This window comes from Eubalaena glacialis, chromosome 14, assembly GCF_028564815.1.
Source record: "Eubalaena glacialis isolate mEubGla1 chromosome 14, mEubGla1.1.hap2.+ XY, whole genome shotgun sequence".
In the NCBI taxonomy this organism is placed as follows: Eukaryota; Metazoa; Chordata; class Mammalia; order Artiodactyla; family Balaenidae; genus Eubalaena; species Eubalaena glacialis.
The window spans coordinates 83424033-83443930 of record NC_083729.1 but is presented as its reverse complement, the minus strand read 5'-3'; the positions used below and the strand labels follow the sequence as shown (position 1 = coordinate 83443930).

At 40.7% G+C, this 19898-nt stretch overlaps 2 protein-coding genes across 2 annotated transcripts in view; both read left to right on the top strand.

Annotated features, from left to right (window-relative positions):
* The window catches only part of ACOXL (acyl-CoA oxidase like), a 340428-nt gene that overhangs the window by 298194 nt on the left and 22336 nt on the right, over positions 1–19898 (top strand). The window contains 1 exon segment of the mRNA XM_061210908.1: positions 8326–8427. Coding sequence (XP_061066891.1) covers positions 8326–8427 — 102 coding nt within the window.
* Positions 1320–7899, top strand: LOC133074711 (histone-lysine N-methyltransferase, H3 lysine-36 specific-like). Its single transcript, XM_061168654.1, is given in 3 exon segments — positions 1320–3130; positions 3133–3380; positions 7894–7899. Coding segments are annotated over 3 exon segments (1818 nt in total). The 5' UTR covers positions 1320–1566.

Here is a 19898-nt window from a genome sequence, read left to right as displayed (position 1 = left end):
GAGCATCACATACACAAGAACCACAGACTGTCAACAGGAGGACAAGTCAGGAGTCGACAGAAGGGCAGAGCAGACATAGTCAGGCAGTGCAGTGTGACACCGGTTAAAGGCGGCCTTCTGGGATGAAACGTGGGAATGGTGTCAGCAGTCGGGGCTGTGTGGGACCAAGTGAACTTGAACTTGAGATAGGACTGGACTAAGGCTGGATGACCACCTCTCAGGGGTGTTAGAGATGGAATTTGTGCCAGACATCCTCCCTTTGCTTTTCCAGCTCTACTCTCCACCCTTCTCCACCTTGCTCTGGGCCCAGGAAATTGATCTACGTAACTTGCATCAGAGGAATCCTTGCCCTCTGGATCCAGTTAGGTTCTGAGAACAGGAAGCCCCAGCTAGAGACTGGAGATGGGGAGGAGAATGAGGTTGGGATATGCCTGCCCCCTGCCTGCCTTCTTGTGGGATCACCTTGGGGTTTCTGTGTTCCTTGGCTGAAGGTCACAGCTCTTCTAAGGGGACCTGTCAACATAGCTCTCTCTTCCAGGATCGACATAGCTCTCTTCCCTCCAAACCTAGAGATGATAACAATTGAACTTTGCCTCACAATAATATGGAAAGGGGGGAACAGGTGGGAGTAGAGATAAAACAAGATTGGCTATGAGTTGATAGCTATTAAAGCTGGATGATATAGACATGGAGGTACCTTATACTATTATCTCGATGTTTGTATAATTTTGGAATTATTAAATATGAAATGCTAAAGAATAGTTAACTTAAAAGTTACTTGTTGATACAGGAAAACTCATCTGGATGCCACTGATGTCATGACGGAGGTCTGCGTGTAGGTTTCAGAAACGTGATAGGAAAAACGTATTGAAACAAAATGCAAGTGAGGAATGCTATTTTTATGAAAGTCTAATCAAACCATGCTCAATGGAAAATATCAAGATGATATTATTCAGAATGTGCATTTAGAAAATAGTCTTTCATGAATCGAGAAAGAAAGCAAAGAGAAATATTACATTTATTTTTAAAAATATATTATGAGTGGACTTTGATTCTAAGTAACCTGGGGTGGGGAAGAATTAGATGAGATTGTAGATGAAGCAAGACTGGCTGTGAGTTAATATTTGTTGAACTGGGGGGATGGAGACATGGAAGTTGGTTATGCTATTTTTTCTAATTTTATATATGCTTTAAATTTCTCCATAGAGTGGTTTCAAAATATAAAACATAGGCGGGCCGGCGCGAAGCGCTCGGTCGCTCGCGCCGCCGCGGGGGCGCGCGCGGTGGGGGTGTGAGGAGGAGGAGGCGGCGGCGGAATAGGCCGGGGCAGGTCGCACTCGCTGCCTTCTCCCCTGAAGAGAGACGCGGGGGGAGGGGGGTGCGGCGAGCGGCTCCGCGCTCTCCCCACCGCTCCGCTCGCGCCCCAGTGTAATGAGGGTCACCCCCTCCCCCCAGCCGGCCCGGGAGGGGGCGCGGGGCACGGTTGATGCTGGCCCAGGATGGATCAGACCTGTGAACTACCTAGAAGAAATTGTCTGCTGCCCTTTTCCAATCCAGTGAATTTAGATGCCCCTGAAGACAAGGACAGCCCTTTCGGATGATCCAGACTCCAGTACCAGTACATTAGGAAACATGCTAGAATTACCTGGAACTTCATCATCATCTACTTCACAGGAATTGCCATTTTGTCAGCCCAAGAAAAAGGCTACGCCGCTGAAGTATGAAGTTGGAGATCTCATCTGGGCAAAATTCAAGAGACGCCCTTGGTGGCCCTGCAGGATTTGTTCTGATCCGTTGATTAACACACACTCAAAAATGAAAGTTTCTAACCGGAGGCCCTATCGACAGTACTACGTGGAGGCTTTTGGAGATCCTTCTGAGAGAGCCTGGGTGGCTGGAAAAGCAATCGTCATGTTTGAAGGCGGACATCAATTTGAAGAGCTACCTGTCCTTAGGAGAAGAGGGAAGCAGAAAGAAAAAGGATATAGGCATAAGGTTCCTCAGAAAATTTTGAGTAAATGGGAAGCCAGTGTTGGTCTTGCTGAGCAGTATGATGTTCCCAAAGGGTCGAAGAACCGAAAATGTGTCACCAGTTCACTCAAGTTGGACAGTGAGGAGGATATGCCGTTTGAGGACTGTACAAATGACCCTGAATCAGAACATGACCTGTTGCTTAATGGCTGCTTGAAATCTCTGGCTTTTGACTCTGAACATTCTGCAGATGAGAAGGAAAAACCTTGTGCTAAGTCTCTAGCCAGAAAGAGCTCTGATAATCCAAAAAGGACTAGTGTGAAAAAGGGCCACATGCAATTTGAAGCACATAAGGAAGAACGGAGGGGAAAGATTCCAGAGAACCTTGGCCTAAACTTTATTTCTGGGGATGTATCTGATAAGCAGGCCTCTAATGAACTTTCCCGGATAGCAAACAGCCTCACAGGGCCCAGCTCTGCCCCAGGAAGTTTCCTATTTTCTTCTTGTGCAAAAAACACTGCAAAGAAAGAATTTGAGACTTCAAATTGTGACTCTTTACTGGGCTTGTCTGAGGGTGCCTTGCTCTCTAAACGTTCTGGGGAGAAGAAGAAACTCCAGCGAGGTCTGGTGTGTAGTTCAAAAGTGCAGCTCTGCTATATTGGAGCAGGTGATGAAGAAAAGCGAAGTGATTCCATTAGTATCTGTACCACTTCTGATGATGATGGAAGCAGTGATCTGGATCCCATAGATCATAGTTCAGAGTCTGATAACAGTGTCCTTGAAATTACAGATGCTTTCGATAGAACAGAGAACATGTTACCTGTGCAGAAAAATGAAAAGGTAAAGTATTCTAGGTATCCTGCCACAAACACTAAGGTAAAAGCAAAGCCGAAGACCCTCATTACTAACTCACACACAGACCACTTGATGGATTGTACCAAGACAGTAGAGCCTGGAACTGAGACGTCTCAGGTTAATCTCTCTGATCTTAAAGTGTCAACTCTTGTCCGAAAACCCCAATCAGATTTTAGAAATGATGGTCTTTCTCCAAAATTTAACACACCATCAAGCATTTCCAGTGAGAACTCAATAATAAAAGGTGGGGCTACAAATCAAGCTCTGTTACATTCGAAAAGCAAACAGCCCAAGATCCGAAGTATCAGTGCAAACATAAAGAAAACCCAGTTGTAGTAGAACCGCCTGTTGCAGATGAGGACTGCAGTTTGAAATGCTGCTCTTCTGATACCAAAGGCTCTCCTTTGGCCAGCATTTCCAAAAGTGGGAAAGTGGATGGGCTAAAACTACTGAGCAACATGCATGAGAAAACCAGGGATTCGAGTGACATAGAAACAGCAGTGGTGAAACACGTTCTGTCAGAGTTGAAAGAACTCTCTTATAGATCCTTAAGTGCAAGCCAGAAGGGAGTGGCAGGATATACTTAAAGTGATGAAGGAGAAAAACCTACAACCAAGATTACTCTACCCAGCAAGGATCTCATTCAGATTTGATGGAGAAATTAAAACCTTTACAGACAAGCAAAAGCTGAGAGAGTTCAGCACCACCAAACCAGCTTTACAACAAATGCTAAAGGAACTTCTCTAGGCAAGAAACACAAGAGAAGGAAAACACCTACAATAACAAACCCAAAACATTTAAGAAAATGGGAATAGGAACATACATATCGATAATTACCTTAAATGTAAATGGATTAAATGCTCCCACCAAAAGACACAGACTGGCTGAATGGATACAAAAATAAGACCCATATATATGCTGTCTACAAGAGACCCACTTCACACCTAGAGACACATACAGACTGAAAGTGAGGGGATGGAAAAAGATATTCCATGCAAATGGAAATCAAAAGAAAGCTGGAGTAGCAATTCTCATATCAGACAAAATAGACTTTAAAATAAAGACAATTACAAGAGACAAAGACGGACACTATATAATGATCAAGGGATCGATCCAAGAGGAAGGTATAACAATTGTAAATATTTATGCACCCAACATAGGAGCACCTCAATACATAAGGCAAATACTAACAGCCATAAAAGGGGAAATCGACAGTAACACAATCATAGTAGGGGACTTTAACACCCCACTTTCACCAATGGACAGATCATCCAAAATGAAAATAAATAAGGAAACACAAGCTTTAAATGATACATTAAACAAGATGGACTTAATTGATATTTATAGGACATTCCACCCAAAAACAACAGAATACACATTTTTCTCAAGTGCTCATGGAACATTCTCCAGGATAGATCATATCTTGGGTCACAAATCAAGCCTTGGTAAATTTAAGAAAATTGAAATCGTATCAAGTATCTTTTCCGACCACAACGCTATGAGACTAGATATCAATTACAGGAAAAGATCTGTAAAAAATACAAACACATGGAGGCTACACAATACACTACTTAATAACGAAGTGATCACTGAAGAAATCAAAGGGGAAATCAAAAAATACCTAGAAACAAATGACAATGGAGACACGATGATCCAAAACCTATGGGATGCAGCAAAAGCAGTTCTAAGAGGGAAGTTTATAGCAATACAAGCCTACATCAAGAAACAGGAAACATCTCGAATAAACAACCTAACCTTGCACCTAAAGCAATTAGAGAAAGAAGAACAAAAAAACCCCAAAGCTAGCAGAAGGAAAGAAATCATAAAGATCAGATCAGAAATAAATGAAAAAGAAATGAAGGAAACAATAGCAAAAATCAATGAAACTAAAAGCTGGTTCTTTGAGAAGATAAACAAAATTGATAAACCATTAGCCAGACTCATCAAGAGAAAAAAGGAGAAGACTCAAATTAATAGAATTAGAAATGAAAAAGGAGAAGTAACCACTGACACTGCAGAAATACAAACGATCATAAGAGATTACTACAAGCAACTCTATGCTAATAAAATGGACAACATGGAAGAAATGGACAGATTCTTAGAAATGCACAACCTGCCGAGACTGAACCAGGAAGAAATAGAAAACATGAACAGACCAATCACAAGCACTGAAATTGAAACTGTGATTAAAAATCTTCCAACACACAAAAGCCCAGGACCAGATGGCTTCACAGGCGAATTCTATCAAACATTTAGAGAAGAGCTAACACCTATCCTTCTCAAACTCTTCCAAAATATTGCAGAGGGAGGAACACTCCCCAACTCATTGTACGAGGCCACCATCACCCTGATACCAAAACCAGGCAAAGATGTCACAAAGAAAGAAAACTACAGGCCAATATCACTGATGAACATAGATGCAAAAATCCTCAACAAAATACTAGCAAACAGAATCCAACAGCACATTAAAAGGATCATACACCATGATCAAGTGGGGTTTATTCCAGGAATGCAAGGATTCTTCAATATACGCAAATCAATCAACGTGATACATCATATTAACAAATTGAAGGAGAAAAACCATATGATCATCTCAATAGATGCAGAGAAAGCTTTCGACAAAATCCAACACCCATTTATGATAAAAGTCCTGCAGAAAGTAGGCATAGAGGGAACTTTCCTCAACATAATAAAGGCCGTATATGACAAACCCACAGCCAACATTGTCCTCAATGGTGAAAAACTGAAACCATTTCCACTAAGATCAGGAACAAGACAAGGTTGCCCACTCTCACCACTATTATTCAACATAGTTTTGGAAGTGTTAGCCACAGCAATCAGAGACGAAAAAGAAATAAAAGGAATCCAAATCGGAAAAGAAGAAGTAAAGCTGTCACTGTTTGCAGATGACATGATACTATACATAGAGAATCCTAAAGATGCTACCAGAAAACTACTAGAGCTAATCAATGAATTTGGTAAAGTAGCAGGATACAAAATTAATGCACAGAAATCTCTTGCATTCCTGTATACTAATGATGAAAAATCTGAAAGTGAAATTAAGAAAACACTCCCGTTTACCATTGCAACAAAAAGAATAAAATACCTAGGAATAAGCCTTCCTAAGGAGACAAAAGACCTGTATGCAGAAAATTATAGGACACTGATGAAAGAAATTAAAGATGATACAAATAGATGGAGAGATATACCATGTTCTTGGATTGGAAGAATAAACATTGTGAAAATGACTCTGCTACCCAAAGCAATCTACAGATTCAATGCAATCCCTATCAAACTACCACTGGCATTTTTCACAGAACTAGAACAAAAAATTTCACAATTTGTATGGAAACACAAAAGACCCCGAATAGCCAAAGCAATCTTGAGAACGAAAAATGGAGCTGGAGGAATCAGGCTCCCTGACTTCAGACTATATTACAAAGCTACAGTAATCAAGACAGTTTGGTACTGGCACAAAAACAGAAATATAGATCAATGGAACAGGATAGAAAGCCCAGAGATAAGCCCACGCACATATGGTCACCTTATCTTTGATAAAGGAGGCAAGCATATACAGTGGAGAAAAGACAGCCTCTTCAATAAGTGGTGCTGGGAAAATTGGACAGGTACATGTAAAAGTATGAAATTAGAACACTCCCTAACACCATACACAAAAATAAACTCAAAATGGATTAAAGACCTAAGTGTAAGGCCAGACACTATCAAACTCTTAGAGGAAAACATAGGCAGAACACTCTATGACATAAGTCACAGCAAGATCCTTTTTGACCCAGGTCCTAGAGAAATGGAAATAAAAACACAAATAAACAAATGGGACCTAATGAAACTTAAAAGCTTTTGCACAGCAAAGGAAACCATAAACAAGACCAAAAGACAACCCTCAGAATGGGAGAAAATATTTGCAAATGAAGCAACGGACAAAGGATTAATCTCCAAGATTTACAAGCAGCTCATGCAGCTCAATAACAAAAAAACAAACAACCCAATCCAAAAATGGGCAGAAGACCTAAATAGACATTTCTCCAAAGAAGAGATACAGATTGCCAACAGACACATGAAAGAATGCTCAACATCATTAATCATTAGAGAAATGCAAATCAAAACTACAATGAGGTATCATCTCACACCGGTCAGAATGGCCATCATCAAAAAATCTAGAAACAATAAATGCTGGAGAGGGTGTGGAGAAAAGGGAACACTCTTGCACTGTTGGTGGGAATGTAAATTGATACAGCCACTATGGAGAACAGTATGGAGGTTCCTTAAAAAACTAAAAATAGAACTACCATATGACCCAGCAATCCCACTACTGGGCATATACCCTGAGAAAACCATAATTCAGAAAGAGTCATGTACCAAAATATTCATTGCAGCTCTGTTTACAATAGCCAGGACATGGAAGCAACCTAGGTGTCCATCATTGGATGAATGGATAAAGAAGATGTGGCACATATATACAATGGAATATTACTCAGCCATAAAAAGAAGTGAAATGGAGGTGTTTGTAATGAGGTGGATGGAGTTAGAGTCTGTCATACAGAGTGAAGTAAGTCAGAAAGAGAAAAACAAATACAGTATGCTAACACATATATATGGAATCTAAGGGAAAAAAAAAAAAAAAAGAGGTCATGAAGAACCTAGTGGCAAGATGGGAATAAAGACACAGACCTACTAGAGAATGGACTTGAGGATATGGGGAGGGGGAGGGGTGAGATGTGACAGGGTGAGAGAGTGTCATGGACATATATACACTACCAAATGTAAAATAGATAACTAGTGGGAAGCAGCCGCATAGCACAGGGAGATCAGCTCGGTGCTTTGTGACCACCTAGAGGGGTGGGATAGGGAGGGTGGGAGGGAGGGAGATGCAAGAGGGAAGAGATATGGCAACATATGTATATGTGTAACTGATTCACTTTGTTGTAAAGCAGAAGCTAGCACACCATTGTAAAGCAATTATACTTCAATAAAGATGTTTAAGAATTTGAAAAAAAAAATAATAAAAATAAAACATATACTGCATGTCCAAAATGTGACCATTTTCAGACTTAGAGAACAAACTTATGGTTACCAGGAGGAAAGCAGGGGAAGGGATAGATTGGGAGTTTGGGATTGACATGTACACTCTACTATATTTAAAATAGATAACCAGCAAAGACCTACTGTATAGCACAGAGACCTTGGCTCAATATTTTGTAATAACCTAAATGGGAAAAGAATTTGAAAAAGAACAGAAACTTGTATGGGTATAACTGAATCACTTTGCTGTACACCTGTAACTAACACATCATTGTTAATCAACTATACTCCAATATAAAATAAAAATTAAAAAAAACAAAATATGACCATTTTCATTAAGTATGTATTAACTGTTACGATTTTATGAAATGTAATATTACGCTATTTCTCATTCGCCTCCTTAGATTCTGCGTTTTCTAACATATTTTTCCATTTCTCTCCTCTTCCCCCACCCCTTAGTTTTGTCTGCTATATGGAACCAAACTGGTGTTCCAGGAGCGAGCCTGGTATCTAGAACATAAATATTTGACTCCCCTGGCCAGCATGAAGATTAGGCATCAGGTAAGAATCCCTGGGGTGCAGAAGAAACGCTTCGTGCCTCAGCTGTCGGCTCTTTGCTTTCTTAGAAAACAGTCCTGCCAATCTTTTATCGGTTTCCACTCACGAATTTTTGTGCCTCTGAGACTTCACGTACATGTTTTCATTGCCTACCGTGATCGTATTACACTTCAGAGTTTAAGTGACAGGGAAGTGATTCACCGTGTATGAACTTCTCACATGTAAAGGAGAGGAAGAAATCAAAAGTGCTGGCAAAAATAAAAAAGAGGTATGAAGTGATTTTCATTTTCTTACTTCTTACCAAAGCCTATTAACTCATTCTTTATATTTAGAAAAAAGACCTGGTGGTATTTTTGTCAGTGGTTGCAATGGGAATTCAGTGTGACAGCCACAGAGCACCTGAAAATGAAGATAGAGCCAGTGAATCATCACCATAGTGCTGCTTTAGAAAAAGACTATCAAACAGCATAATCATCTATACAACACATTTTCTGGGTTCCCGCTCTCTTCCAGGCCCCCTGTTAGATGCTGAAACACAGACAGGTATATCCTCAGTCTCTGCATTCAAGGGAGCTCATTATAGCTGGGGACACGAAACTGCCTTCAAATAACACAAATAACAATATGAGGGAGTGGACCTTTTCAATGAACTTGGCCACAAGAATAAGTTCAGAGGACAGAGGTCACTTAGGAATTAATGGCGTTCTTTACTAGACCTGGAAGAGGGGAAAATTCAAAGTGGAGGTGGTGGTTCAACTGAGGAGGGGGAAATGCAGGTGAGCCTTCAGATGGGGTTGGTGAAGTGAGCAAAATCATAGAAATGGGAGTACTTAGGACAGACATGTTAAGAAACAGTGAAAAGACCAGTTTGGTTGAAGTCTTAAGTGATAGACAAACCTGGAGAAGGCTGCCGGAGCAAGAGTATAATGGGCTCGGAAGAACCTTGAAGAATCTTTTTCCTTTTTAGGAGGCAGCAATTATGACAAAAAGCATGTATAAAAATACTTCAGGGCTTCCCTGGTGGCGCAGTGGTTGAGAATCTGCCTGCCAATGCAGGGGACACGGGTTGGAGCCCTGGTCTGGGAAGATCTCACATGCCACAGAGCAACTAGGCCCGTGAGCCACAACTACTGAGCCTGCGCGTCTGGAGCCTGTGCTCCGCAACAAGAGAGGCCGCGACAGTGAGGCCCGCGCACCGCGATGAAGAGTGGCCCCCACTTGCTGCAACTAGAGAAAGCCCTCGCACAGAAACGAAGACCCAACACAGCCATAAATAAATAAATAAATAAATAAACCCAAAGTTTAAAAAAAATAAAAATAAAATGCAAACCCATCTCCCAAGCCCTTCCTGGCTGTGATAACTAAGTGCTTTCTTTTGTCTGGAGCTTCCGTACTGACAGAGCTGGTCCGCGTTCATGATCCTGTGTAATCCCCACAAGCACCCTTTAGTGTGAAGAGCTGCTAATCTACTTTAGGGACGGGGAATCTGAGGCTGACTTGCAGCTGATGTAGTGAGAGGGAAAGGTACTTCTGGACTCAGGTTCCCTGCTGTTCTAGTGACCCCAGACCTGAACTGTAGGGTGGGGTGGCTCCACCTTTGTGCCCTCATTGTGAGACCTTGGCTCAAAGGCAGTCTAGTGGTGGTGCCTCTGGGGCTCCATCATAACAAGGCCCCCAAGTAAAAGGTCTCTGTGCCCTTTCCATTAAGAACTTTTGCAGGGGTGTGTATAGAACAATTGTGTGCTTTGTTCTTGGAAAATTTAGTGTCCAGGAATTATCCTGTTTCAGTCTTCATTGACCTAGACGTTTGTTTTGCTTTAGATAATTATCAGCATTAAGGAGGAACTATCAGCTGAGGCTCATCTTAAGGAGGAAAATCTTTCAAAATAACCTAAGTTACCAATTGCGTATCTCCACTAAAACCAACTTCACGTTGCTTAAAATAAGACAAAACCAAGTGAAAACTTCAGCTTTTTAAAATGATGTATTTTAATGGGAATGAATATTTGGCCCTGAGTCCTCTACCTTATTTTATACCAGCCCTTAAAGTCAACTAAGGTTCTTTTTAAAATTTTTTATTTATTTTATTTATTTATTTATTTTTGGCTGCATTGGGTCTTCATTGCTGCGTGCAGGCTTTCTCTAGTTGCAGTGAGCGGGGGCTACTCTTCGTTGTGGCGCACAGGCTTCTCATTGCGGTGGCTTCTCTTGTTGTGGAGCATGGACTCTAGGTGCGCAGGCTTCAGTAGTTGTGGCACGAGGGCTCAGTAGTTGTGGCTCATGGGCTTAGTTGCTCCACGGCATGTGGGATCTTCCCGGACCAGGGCCCCAACCCGTGTCCCCTGCTTTGGCAGGCGGATTCTTAACCACTGCGCCACTAGGGAAGCCCCAAAGTCAACTAAGTTTTAGGGCTGGCTCATTTTTCTCATTGGAGTGTTTGCTCCCTGAACTCCCTGGCACAGCTGCCCGGCTCTGTCAGTGCCCACCGGTATTGGAACGGTGACTCTTGGTGACATACAAAGAAGCAAGTACATGTAGATGTGCGGTCAGCTCACACTAGGAAATCCTCAGGGGAGGAAGCTCTTCAGTCTATGTGGATCAAGAGAACCACGGACCAGCTGTGGGTTGCAGATCAAAAAAGACCCTATTCAGCGTGGTAAAAATAATACTTGGCAAAATGTTGAATCAGGTTCTGTTTCCTGCCCTGAGCCCAAATCATGGAACCATGTGAGAATGTGGGTTTTAAAGGACCTGCAGGGAAGTGAGGGAGGGCCGTGTAACCCAGCACAGCAGCGCAGAGGGCCACTCCTCTCCACCTCCCAGAGGGCATGGGAGGCTGCCTGTAAGAGTAACAGTGTTAAAAACCAGACACTCGTTCAGGAAGGGAGAAAATAAATACTGATCATGACCATGGCCAAGCAGTCACGCCACCGCCACAATATTTGATCACATTATACCCACAGCTGTTACTCCTTCACCCAGATGTTGCCTTGATGTCCGGATTGAGTCGTGACCAGCCAGTTCCTTCCTGGGAGCACTGTTTCTGTCGGAGCGGCAGATGACTGGCACCTTTTCCCATGTGAGTCCTTCTCCCATGCCTCTAGACTGGCTGTTTGCATTTTGATGTGTTAAGGTGAAGCTCAGATTCACCAGCACCAGCCCAAGTCCTGTTTTGTACCCTCACCAGCAAGTGGACACAGGGGTGAGCCCAGCCCCTAGTAGTCTTAATCTGCCCCAGCGAAAGGAATCCTTTTCCTGCCTGAGTGAGAACTGCCGGGAGACCCAGCTGCAGCAGGGAGGCCAGGGGGAGCCTGTTGATAGCAAGTGATCTTGGCTCTTCTGCTGTATTTGCTCAAGTCTAAAACAACCACTAAGGTTTGGGTTTTAGTCTCAGTTTAGTCAATCAAATAGTTGATTCATTAAGGAGGAAAAACATTCAAGCCCGATGTTGATGGGTCATTCAAGTATTGATAGTTCTGAGTCAATGTAGCCACTAACACATTGATTTATTCTTAGGAAATGGGCTTAGAGTAAGAATGTGCAGAAGTGTGGCAGACACCAGACCCCAAAGCCAGGACGCTATGGGGCTCCTTTGAATTTAGAGGATGGATGACAATTATTTACTATTTTGAATTAAGTGTACAATATAAATGCAGTCATTGCCCTGTGGCATAGAGACTTGGGTTGGAAGAAACAGAATAGGAAGAAAAACTTGGGGGAGAGTTCCAAGATGGAAGGATGGTGTTAGGATATTAGCCCTTTTTCTCCTCAAATTTTAACTTCAAGAACACGTACCCCATGCTTATACCCACGAGGCTTAGAAATGGTGCACGCGCCCTCCACTTCCTACAAATGCTGTGTTGGCTGTCTTCCATGCTGCGTTAAATGTTTCTTTTTAAATGGCCGCTCAGATTTCTTATCCTTCTATTTCCCTTTCCCCAAACACCTGGATCAAGGTAGCTTAACAGATGTTCAGATACTGGAATCAAATGCAACACAAACTGAGGTTTTAGGCAGAAGATGCTGCAAACATCCATTGGGTTGGGAAAGGGAGGTGGGGCTTCTCCGTCCCTTGGCCTCACCTACTACCTACAGACTCTTGCTTTTCTTTGTAAGGAATTTGAGAAAAGATCTCTGGTTCCCCAACCCCCGTCCTTCCCACCCAGTAAGGTCCATCTGACTTGGCTACAAGCAACTGATGAGCTTTTGAGAATGCTTGGCTGTGTCCTCCAGGCTGGTGTGGTGTGTAACCACAAGCACCCATTCCATCAGGGTAGGGAGGGATAGCTCCTAATGATGGATCCTTGGTCTAGAAGCCAGGGGGGTGTCATTGAAATGATATCACAATGAAGTGGTGTTACATGGAATGCAATTGAGTCAAATTTTAAAATCCTCTTTGTTTTGAAAGCACCCCCAGAACTGGTTTTAACTTCCTTTCAGTATTGTAGGACCCCTGGTTCACTTCCAGGAGATGGCAGGAAACAAAATATGAGTGTATCCTGGTCCACCTTCTTTTCCAAGAGCCAGAAACCCTCAAACCAGAGAGACAAGAAAAATATGAGTCCCAACAGACTACCACTAAGAAAAGGGAAAAACTCTCTTTTCCCTCCCCCCTCCCCTTTACCTCTGGCCCAAGCCTGCTCTTCAGTGGCATAAAATACATTGTTGAACCTATAAATGCAGGCCATTCAACTGAGGTTAAGAAAATACAAGTGAGATGTGTTTCTTCACTTTGGCCAGTAAAATGGACCCTGAGGTCACCACCCCTGCAATCCTGGTTCTGCGTGGCAGCCATCTGGTCGACCCTTGTGCTTTGCCTCACAGTACAGCTTTGTGTATCTGGGAGAGGCAGGCTCATTCCGTTTCATTCATTCAAGGATAAATTGTTATAACCACAGGATAGAGCAACTTGTTTTGCTGAGCTCCAGCCTCTGAGTTCTTCTGGCAACTGTATTATCCTGGGCCCCTTGGGGAGATACTTGAAGTGCTGGGTAATTGGGGTCCTACTCCATAAGTCTTTGAGTTCATCCCCTCACTACGGGATGCACAGTGAGAATTTCCTATCGGTGAAATTTGTTCCTAAGAGTAGTTGTGTTACACACACAAAAAAGACCTTCCAGGAGGTGGAATTCAGCTGAGTCAAACAGACAGAGCAAACCTCAGTCACAGTTAGGACAAGGGGGGTTTTATTATTATTCCATAATAATAAAAATTAAATGAATTACTGAACTTGAAACAGAAATGATGCCTAGTACATCCACTTTGGTAGAAATTACTAATCTAGCTAGAAATAAATACTTTTAATAAAATAAAATGTGTTTGTAATTTTTCTTTTTCTCATGGTAAATTGCCCTTTTCCTTTGATTTTAGAGACTAGATACTGCTGTGTCCTGTCCCACTTCTTCCTTCCTCTGGGGGACTCAAAGAACTTGGTACTTGGTAAACCATACAAAGACAGCTAGTAGGGGTAGCCCCATTTTAAGGGACAGAGAAGGGACAGGACTCACTTGTGAGCACCCATAGGTCTATAGAAAACCCAAATTCCTCTGTCTCCTCCTTCCTTGGACAGCTGGTCATTCACATCACAAATTTTGGCCTTGAACCACCAGGCATTAATTCAGTTCACCAAATTGGCTACTGCTGAGACAATGTAAGAAAAAATAGCCAGCTCAAGTGTGTGACTTTTGGCACGGTCTCTTATACAGGTGTTCCATTTCTTAATCTGGGTGATGGCTACGTGTGTGTGTTCATTTTGTGATAATCCAGCAAGCTGATATATACTTACTCTTTGTATCTCTGAATCATGCTCCATCTAAAAAGAATACAAAGAAAAAAGAGAAAAGAACTCTCTATTGTGTGTTTTTTTTAAAGATTTCATTTTGCCTTTATTCTTTATTTTATTTTATTTTTATTTATTTATTTATTCATTCATTTATGGCTGTGTTGGGTCTTCGTTTCTGTGCGAGGGCTTTCTCTAGTTGCGGCAAGTGGGGGCCACTCTTCATCGCGGTGCGTGGGCCTCTCACTATCGCGGCCTCTCTTGTTGCGGAGCACAGGCTCCAGACGCGCAGGCTCAGTAGTTGTGGCGCACGGGCTTAGTTGCTCCGTGGCATGTGGGATCTTCCCAGACCAGGGCTCGAACCCGTGTCCCCTGCACTGGCAGGCAGACTCCCAACCACTGCGCCACCAGGGAAGCCCATCTATTGTGTTTATTAAATCCCTTTGTTAAAACCTAACCTGAGAGACATCTGACTACAATTATGGGGGGTTTATTTTTTAATTGAACTTTTTATTTTGAGAGAATAATAAATTCACATGCAGCTGTAAGCACTAATACAGAGAGATTTCATGTCCCTTTACCTAGTCTTCCCCAGTGAAATCACTGGCAGAACTATAATACAATATCACACCCAGGATTTTGATAATTGATACAGCACAGATACAGAGTGTTTTCTTCACCACAAGGGTTCCTCATGTGCTTTTTTTTTTCCCTTTTTATTTATTTATTTTTTAATTTTTATTTTTGGCTGTGTTGGGTATTCGTTGCTGTGTGCGGGCTTTCTCTAGTTGCAGCTAGCGGGGGCTACTCTTCGTTGTGGTGCGCGGCTTCTCATTGAGGTGGCTTCTCTTGTTGCAGAGCAGGGCTCTAGGCATGTGGGCTCAGTAGTTGTGGCTTGCGGGCTCTAGAGCGCAGGTTCGGTAGTTGTGGTGCATGGGCTTAGTTGCTCCACGGCATGTGGGATCCCCCCGGACCAGGGCTTGAACCCGTGTCCCCTGCACTGGCAGGCAAATTCTTAACCACTGTACCACCAGGGAAGTCCCAAGATTTTCTTTTTTTTTTTTTTGGCCTATAGATGTCCAATTTCCTTAACAGCAGTTTCTTGAAAGATTATCTTTTCTCCATTGAATTGCTTTAACACCTTTGTCTAAAATCAGTTGGGCATATTTGTGTCATTCTATTTCTGCATTCTCCATTTTGATACATGGATCTATGTACCTATTTCTCTGCCAATACCACATGGTCAGTCTTGATTATGTTAGTTACATAAACTTGAAATGTGGTAGGTTGATTCCTCCCACTTTATTCTTTTTCAAAATTGTTTCAGCTATTCTAATTCTTTTCCTTTCCATGTAAATATTAGAATAATCTTGTCTATATATACAAAAAAATCTTTCTGGGATTTTGATAGGAATTATTAAACCTGTATATTGCTTTTTGGAGGAATGAGATCAATACTACACTGAATCTTCTAATCTATGAATGTGGTATGTCTCTCCATTTATATAGATCTCTTCTGATTTCTTTCATCAGCATACTGTAGTTTTCAGCATACAAGACCTGTACATGTTTTGTTAGACTTACACCTAATTATTTCCTTTTTTTGAGTGATTGTAAATGGTATTGCATATTTGATTTCAAGTGTCCACATGTCCATTGCTAGTATATGGAAATACAATTGATTCTTCATATGTTGATTTTATATTCTACAACCTTGCTGAACTTACATATTAATTCTAGGAGTTCTTGTAGATTCCTAGAATATTCTGTACAGACAAACATGTCATCTGAAAATAATGACATGGTTTCATTGGATATAGGATTCTGGGTTGAGAGTTCTTTTTTTCAGCACCTGAAAGCATTTCTGGCCTTCATAGTTCCTAATGAGAATCTGCTGTCATTAAAATCATTTTTCCCTTATGAATAAATCATCATTTTTCTCTCTCTGTTTTCAAGGATTTTTTTCTTTAGTTTTCAGAAGTTTAATGATGATGTGCCGTGATGTGTATTTCTTTGAATATACCCTGGTTGAGTTTCAGTCAACTTTTTGAATTTGTTGGTTTATGTCTTTTGCCAAAATGGGGAGTTCCCAGTCATTTCATTATGTACTTTTCAGCCCTGCCCTCTTTCTTTTCTCTTCTTTTCTCACAAGAACTCTGATGACATTTAAGTTAGATCTTTTGTTATAACCACACAGGACCCTTAGCCTCTGTTCTTTTTTTTTTCAGTCTATTTTCTCTCCATTGTTCAGATTCAGTAATTTCTATCATTCTATCTTCCAGTTCACTAATGTTTTCCTCTGTCTCCTCCATTCTGGTGTTGAGACTATCCACTGAATTTTTATTTTGGTCATTGCATTTCCTTTCCATTTTTAAACTGAAGTATAGTTGATTTACAATATTATATTAGTTTCAGGTGTATGACATAGTGATTCAATATCTTTATAGATTATACTCCATTTAAAGTTATTATAAAAAATGGCTATATTTCCCTGTGCTGTACACTATATCCTGATGCTTATTTTTTATACATAGTAGTTTGTGTCTCTTAATCACATACCACTAACTCGCCCCTACCTCCTTCCCACTCCCCATTGGTAAACACTAGTTCTTCTCCATATCTGTGAGTCTGTTTTTGTTTTGTTATATACATTCATTCTATTTTTTAGATTCCACACATAAGTGATAATATAGAGTATTTGTCTTTCTCTGTCTTGCATTTATTTCACTGAGCATAATACTCTCTAGGTCTATCCAGGTTATTGCAAATGACAGATTTTCATTCTTTTTATGGCTGAGTAGTATTCCATTATGTATATATACCACTTCTTCTTTATCCATTCATCTGTTGATGGACACTTAGCTTGCTTCCATATCTTGGCTATTGTAAATAATGCTGCTATGAACATTGACGTGCATGAGTCTTTTCAAATTAGTGTTTTCATTTTCTTCAGATAGATACCCAGCAGTGGGATTGCTGGATCATATGGTAGTTCTATTTTTAGTTTTTTGAGGAACCTCTGTACTGTTTTCCATAGTGGCTGCACCAATTCACCATTCCACCAACAGCATACTAGGTTTCCCTTTTCTTCACATCCTCGTCAACGTTTGTTATTCGTAGACTTTTTGATGATAGCCATTTTAACAGGTGTGAGGTGCTATCTCGTTATGGTTTTGATTTGCATTTCTCTGATGACTAGTGATGGTGTGCATATTTTCATGTGCCCGTTGACCGTCTGTATATCTTCTTTGGAAAAATGTCTGTTCAGGTGTTCTGTCCATTTTTTAATTAGTTTCTTTATTTTTTTGATATTGAGTTGTGTGAGCTGTTCATATATGTTGAATATTAACCCCTTGTCCATCATAGTATTTGCAAATATTTTCTCCCATTCAGTGGGTTGCCTTTTCATTTTGTTGATGGTTTCCTTTACTGTGCAAAACTCTTAAGTTTAATTAGGTCCCATTTGCTTATTTTTGCTTCTATTTCTTTTGCCTTAGGAGACAGATCCAAAAAAATATTGCTACGATTTATGTCAAAGAGTATTCTGCCTCTATTCTCTTCTAGAAGTTTTGTGGTTTCAGGTCTTACATTTAGGTCTTTAATTCATTTGAGTTTATTTTTGTATATGGTGTGAGGATATGCTCTAATCTCATTCTTTTACATGTAGCTGTCCAGTTTTCTCAGCACCGCTTATTGAAGAGACTGTCTTTTCTCCATCATATATTCTTACCTTCTTTGTCATAGATTAATTGACCGTAAGTGTATGGGTTTATTTCTGGGCTCTCTATTCTGTTCATTGATCTGTCTGCTTTGTGCCAGTACCATGCTTTTTTGATTACTGTAGCTTCATAGTACAGTCTGAAGTCAGGGAGCATGATACCTCCAGCTCTGTGTTTTGTTTTTTTTCCCTCAAGATTGCTTTGGCAATTTGGGGTGTTTTGTGGTCTGATATAAATTTTAGGATTATTTATTCTAGTTTAGTGAAAAATGTCATGATTATTTTGATAAGGATTGAATTAAATCCATAGATTGCTTTGGGTAGTATGGAAATTTTACAATATTAATTCTTCTAATCCAAGAACTCAGATATCTTTCCATTTCTTTTTATCATTTTCAAATTCCATCATCAATGTTCTATAGTTTTCAGAGTATACATATTTTACCTTCTTGGTTAAGTTTATTCTTAGGTATTTTATTCTTTTTGATGTGATTGTAAATGGGATTGTTTTTTTAATTTCTCTTTCTGTTAATTCATTATCGGTGTATAGAAAATCTACAGATTTCTGTATATTCATCTTGTATCCTGCAACTTTGCTGAATTCATTTATTAGTTCTAATAGTTTTTTAGTGGAGACTTTGAAGTTTTCTATGTATAGTATCATGTCGTCTTCAAATAGAGTTTTACTTCTTCCCTTCCAGTTTGGATGCCTTTATTTCTCTTTTTGTCTGATTGCTGTGACTAGTATTTCTAATACTATGTTAAATAGAAGTGGCAGGAGTGGACATCCTTGTCTTGTTCCTGATTTTAGAGGAAAAGCTGAAAGCTTTTCACTGTTGAGTATGATGTTAGCTGTGCGTTTGTCAAAAATGGCCTTTATTATGTTGAGATATATTCCCTCTATACCAACTTTGATGAGAGTTTTTATCATGAATGGATGTTGAATTTTGTCAAATGCTTTTTCTGCATCTATTGAAGATTTTTTTTCCTTCCTTTTGTTAATGTGGTGTTTCACATTAATTGATATGCGGGTATTGCACCATCCTTGTAACCCTGAAATAAATCCCACTTGATCATAGTGTAGTATCCTTTTTACATATTGTTGAATTTGATTTGCTAATACTTTGTTGAGGATTTTTGCATCTATATTCATGATAGATATTGAACTGTAATTTTTTGTGTAGTGTCTATCTGGTTTTGATGTCAGTGTAATGGTGGCCTCATAGAATGAATTTGGGTGTGTTCCATCCTTTTCAATTTTTTGTAATGGTTTGAGGATAGGTATTAGCTCTTCTTTATATGTTTGTTAGAATTCCCCTGTGAAGCCATGTGGTCCTGGACTTTTGTTTGCTGGGAGTTTTTTTTTTTAATAAATTTATTTATTATTTATTTATTTATTTTTGGCTGCCTTGGGTCTTCGTTGCTGCACGCGGGCTTTCTCTAGTTGCGGTGAGCGGGGGCTACTCCTCGTTACAGTGCATGGGCCTCTCATTGCGGTGGCCTCTCTTGTTGCAGAGCATGGGCTCTAGGCACACAGGCTTCAGTAGTTGTGGCACATGGGCTCAGTAGTTGTGGCTCGTGAGCTCCAGAGTGCAGGCCTCAGTAGTTGTGGCCCACGGGCTTAGCTGCTCCATGGCATGTGCGATCTTCCCAGACCAGGGATTGAACCCGAGTCCCCTGCATTGGCAGGCGGATTATTTAACCACTGCGCCACCAGGAAAGCCACCCCCCCTTTTTTTAAAATTACAAATTCAACTTCCATACTAGTGATTGGTCTGTTCAGATTGTCTATTTCTTCCTGATTCAGTCTTGCAAGCTTGTATGTTTCTAGAAATTTGTCCATTTCTTCTAGGTTGTCCAATTTGTTGGCATATAACTGTTTGTAGCATTCTCTTATGATTTTTTGTATGTCTGTGGTATCAGTTTTTATTTTCTTTCATGTCTTACTTTGTTTATTTGGGTTCTCTTTTCTTCTTG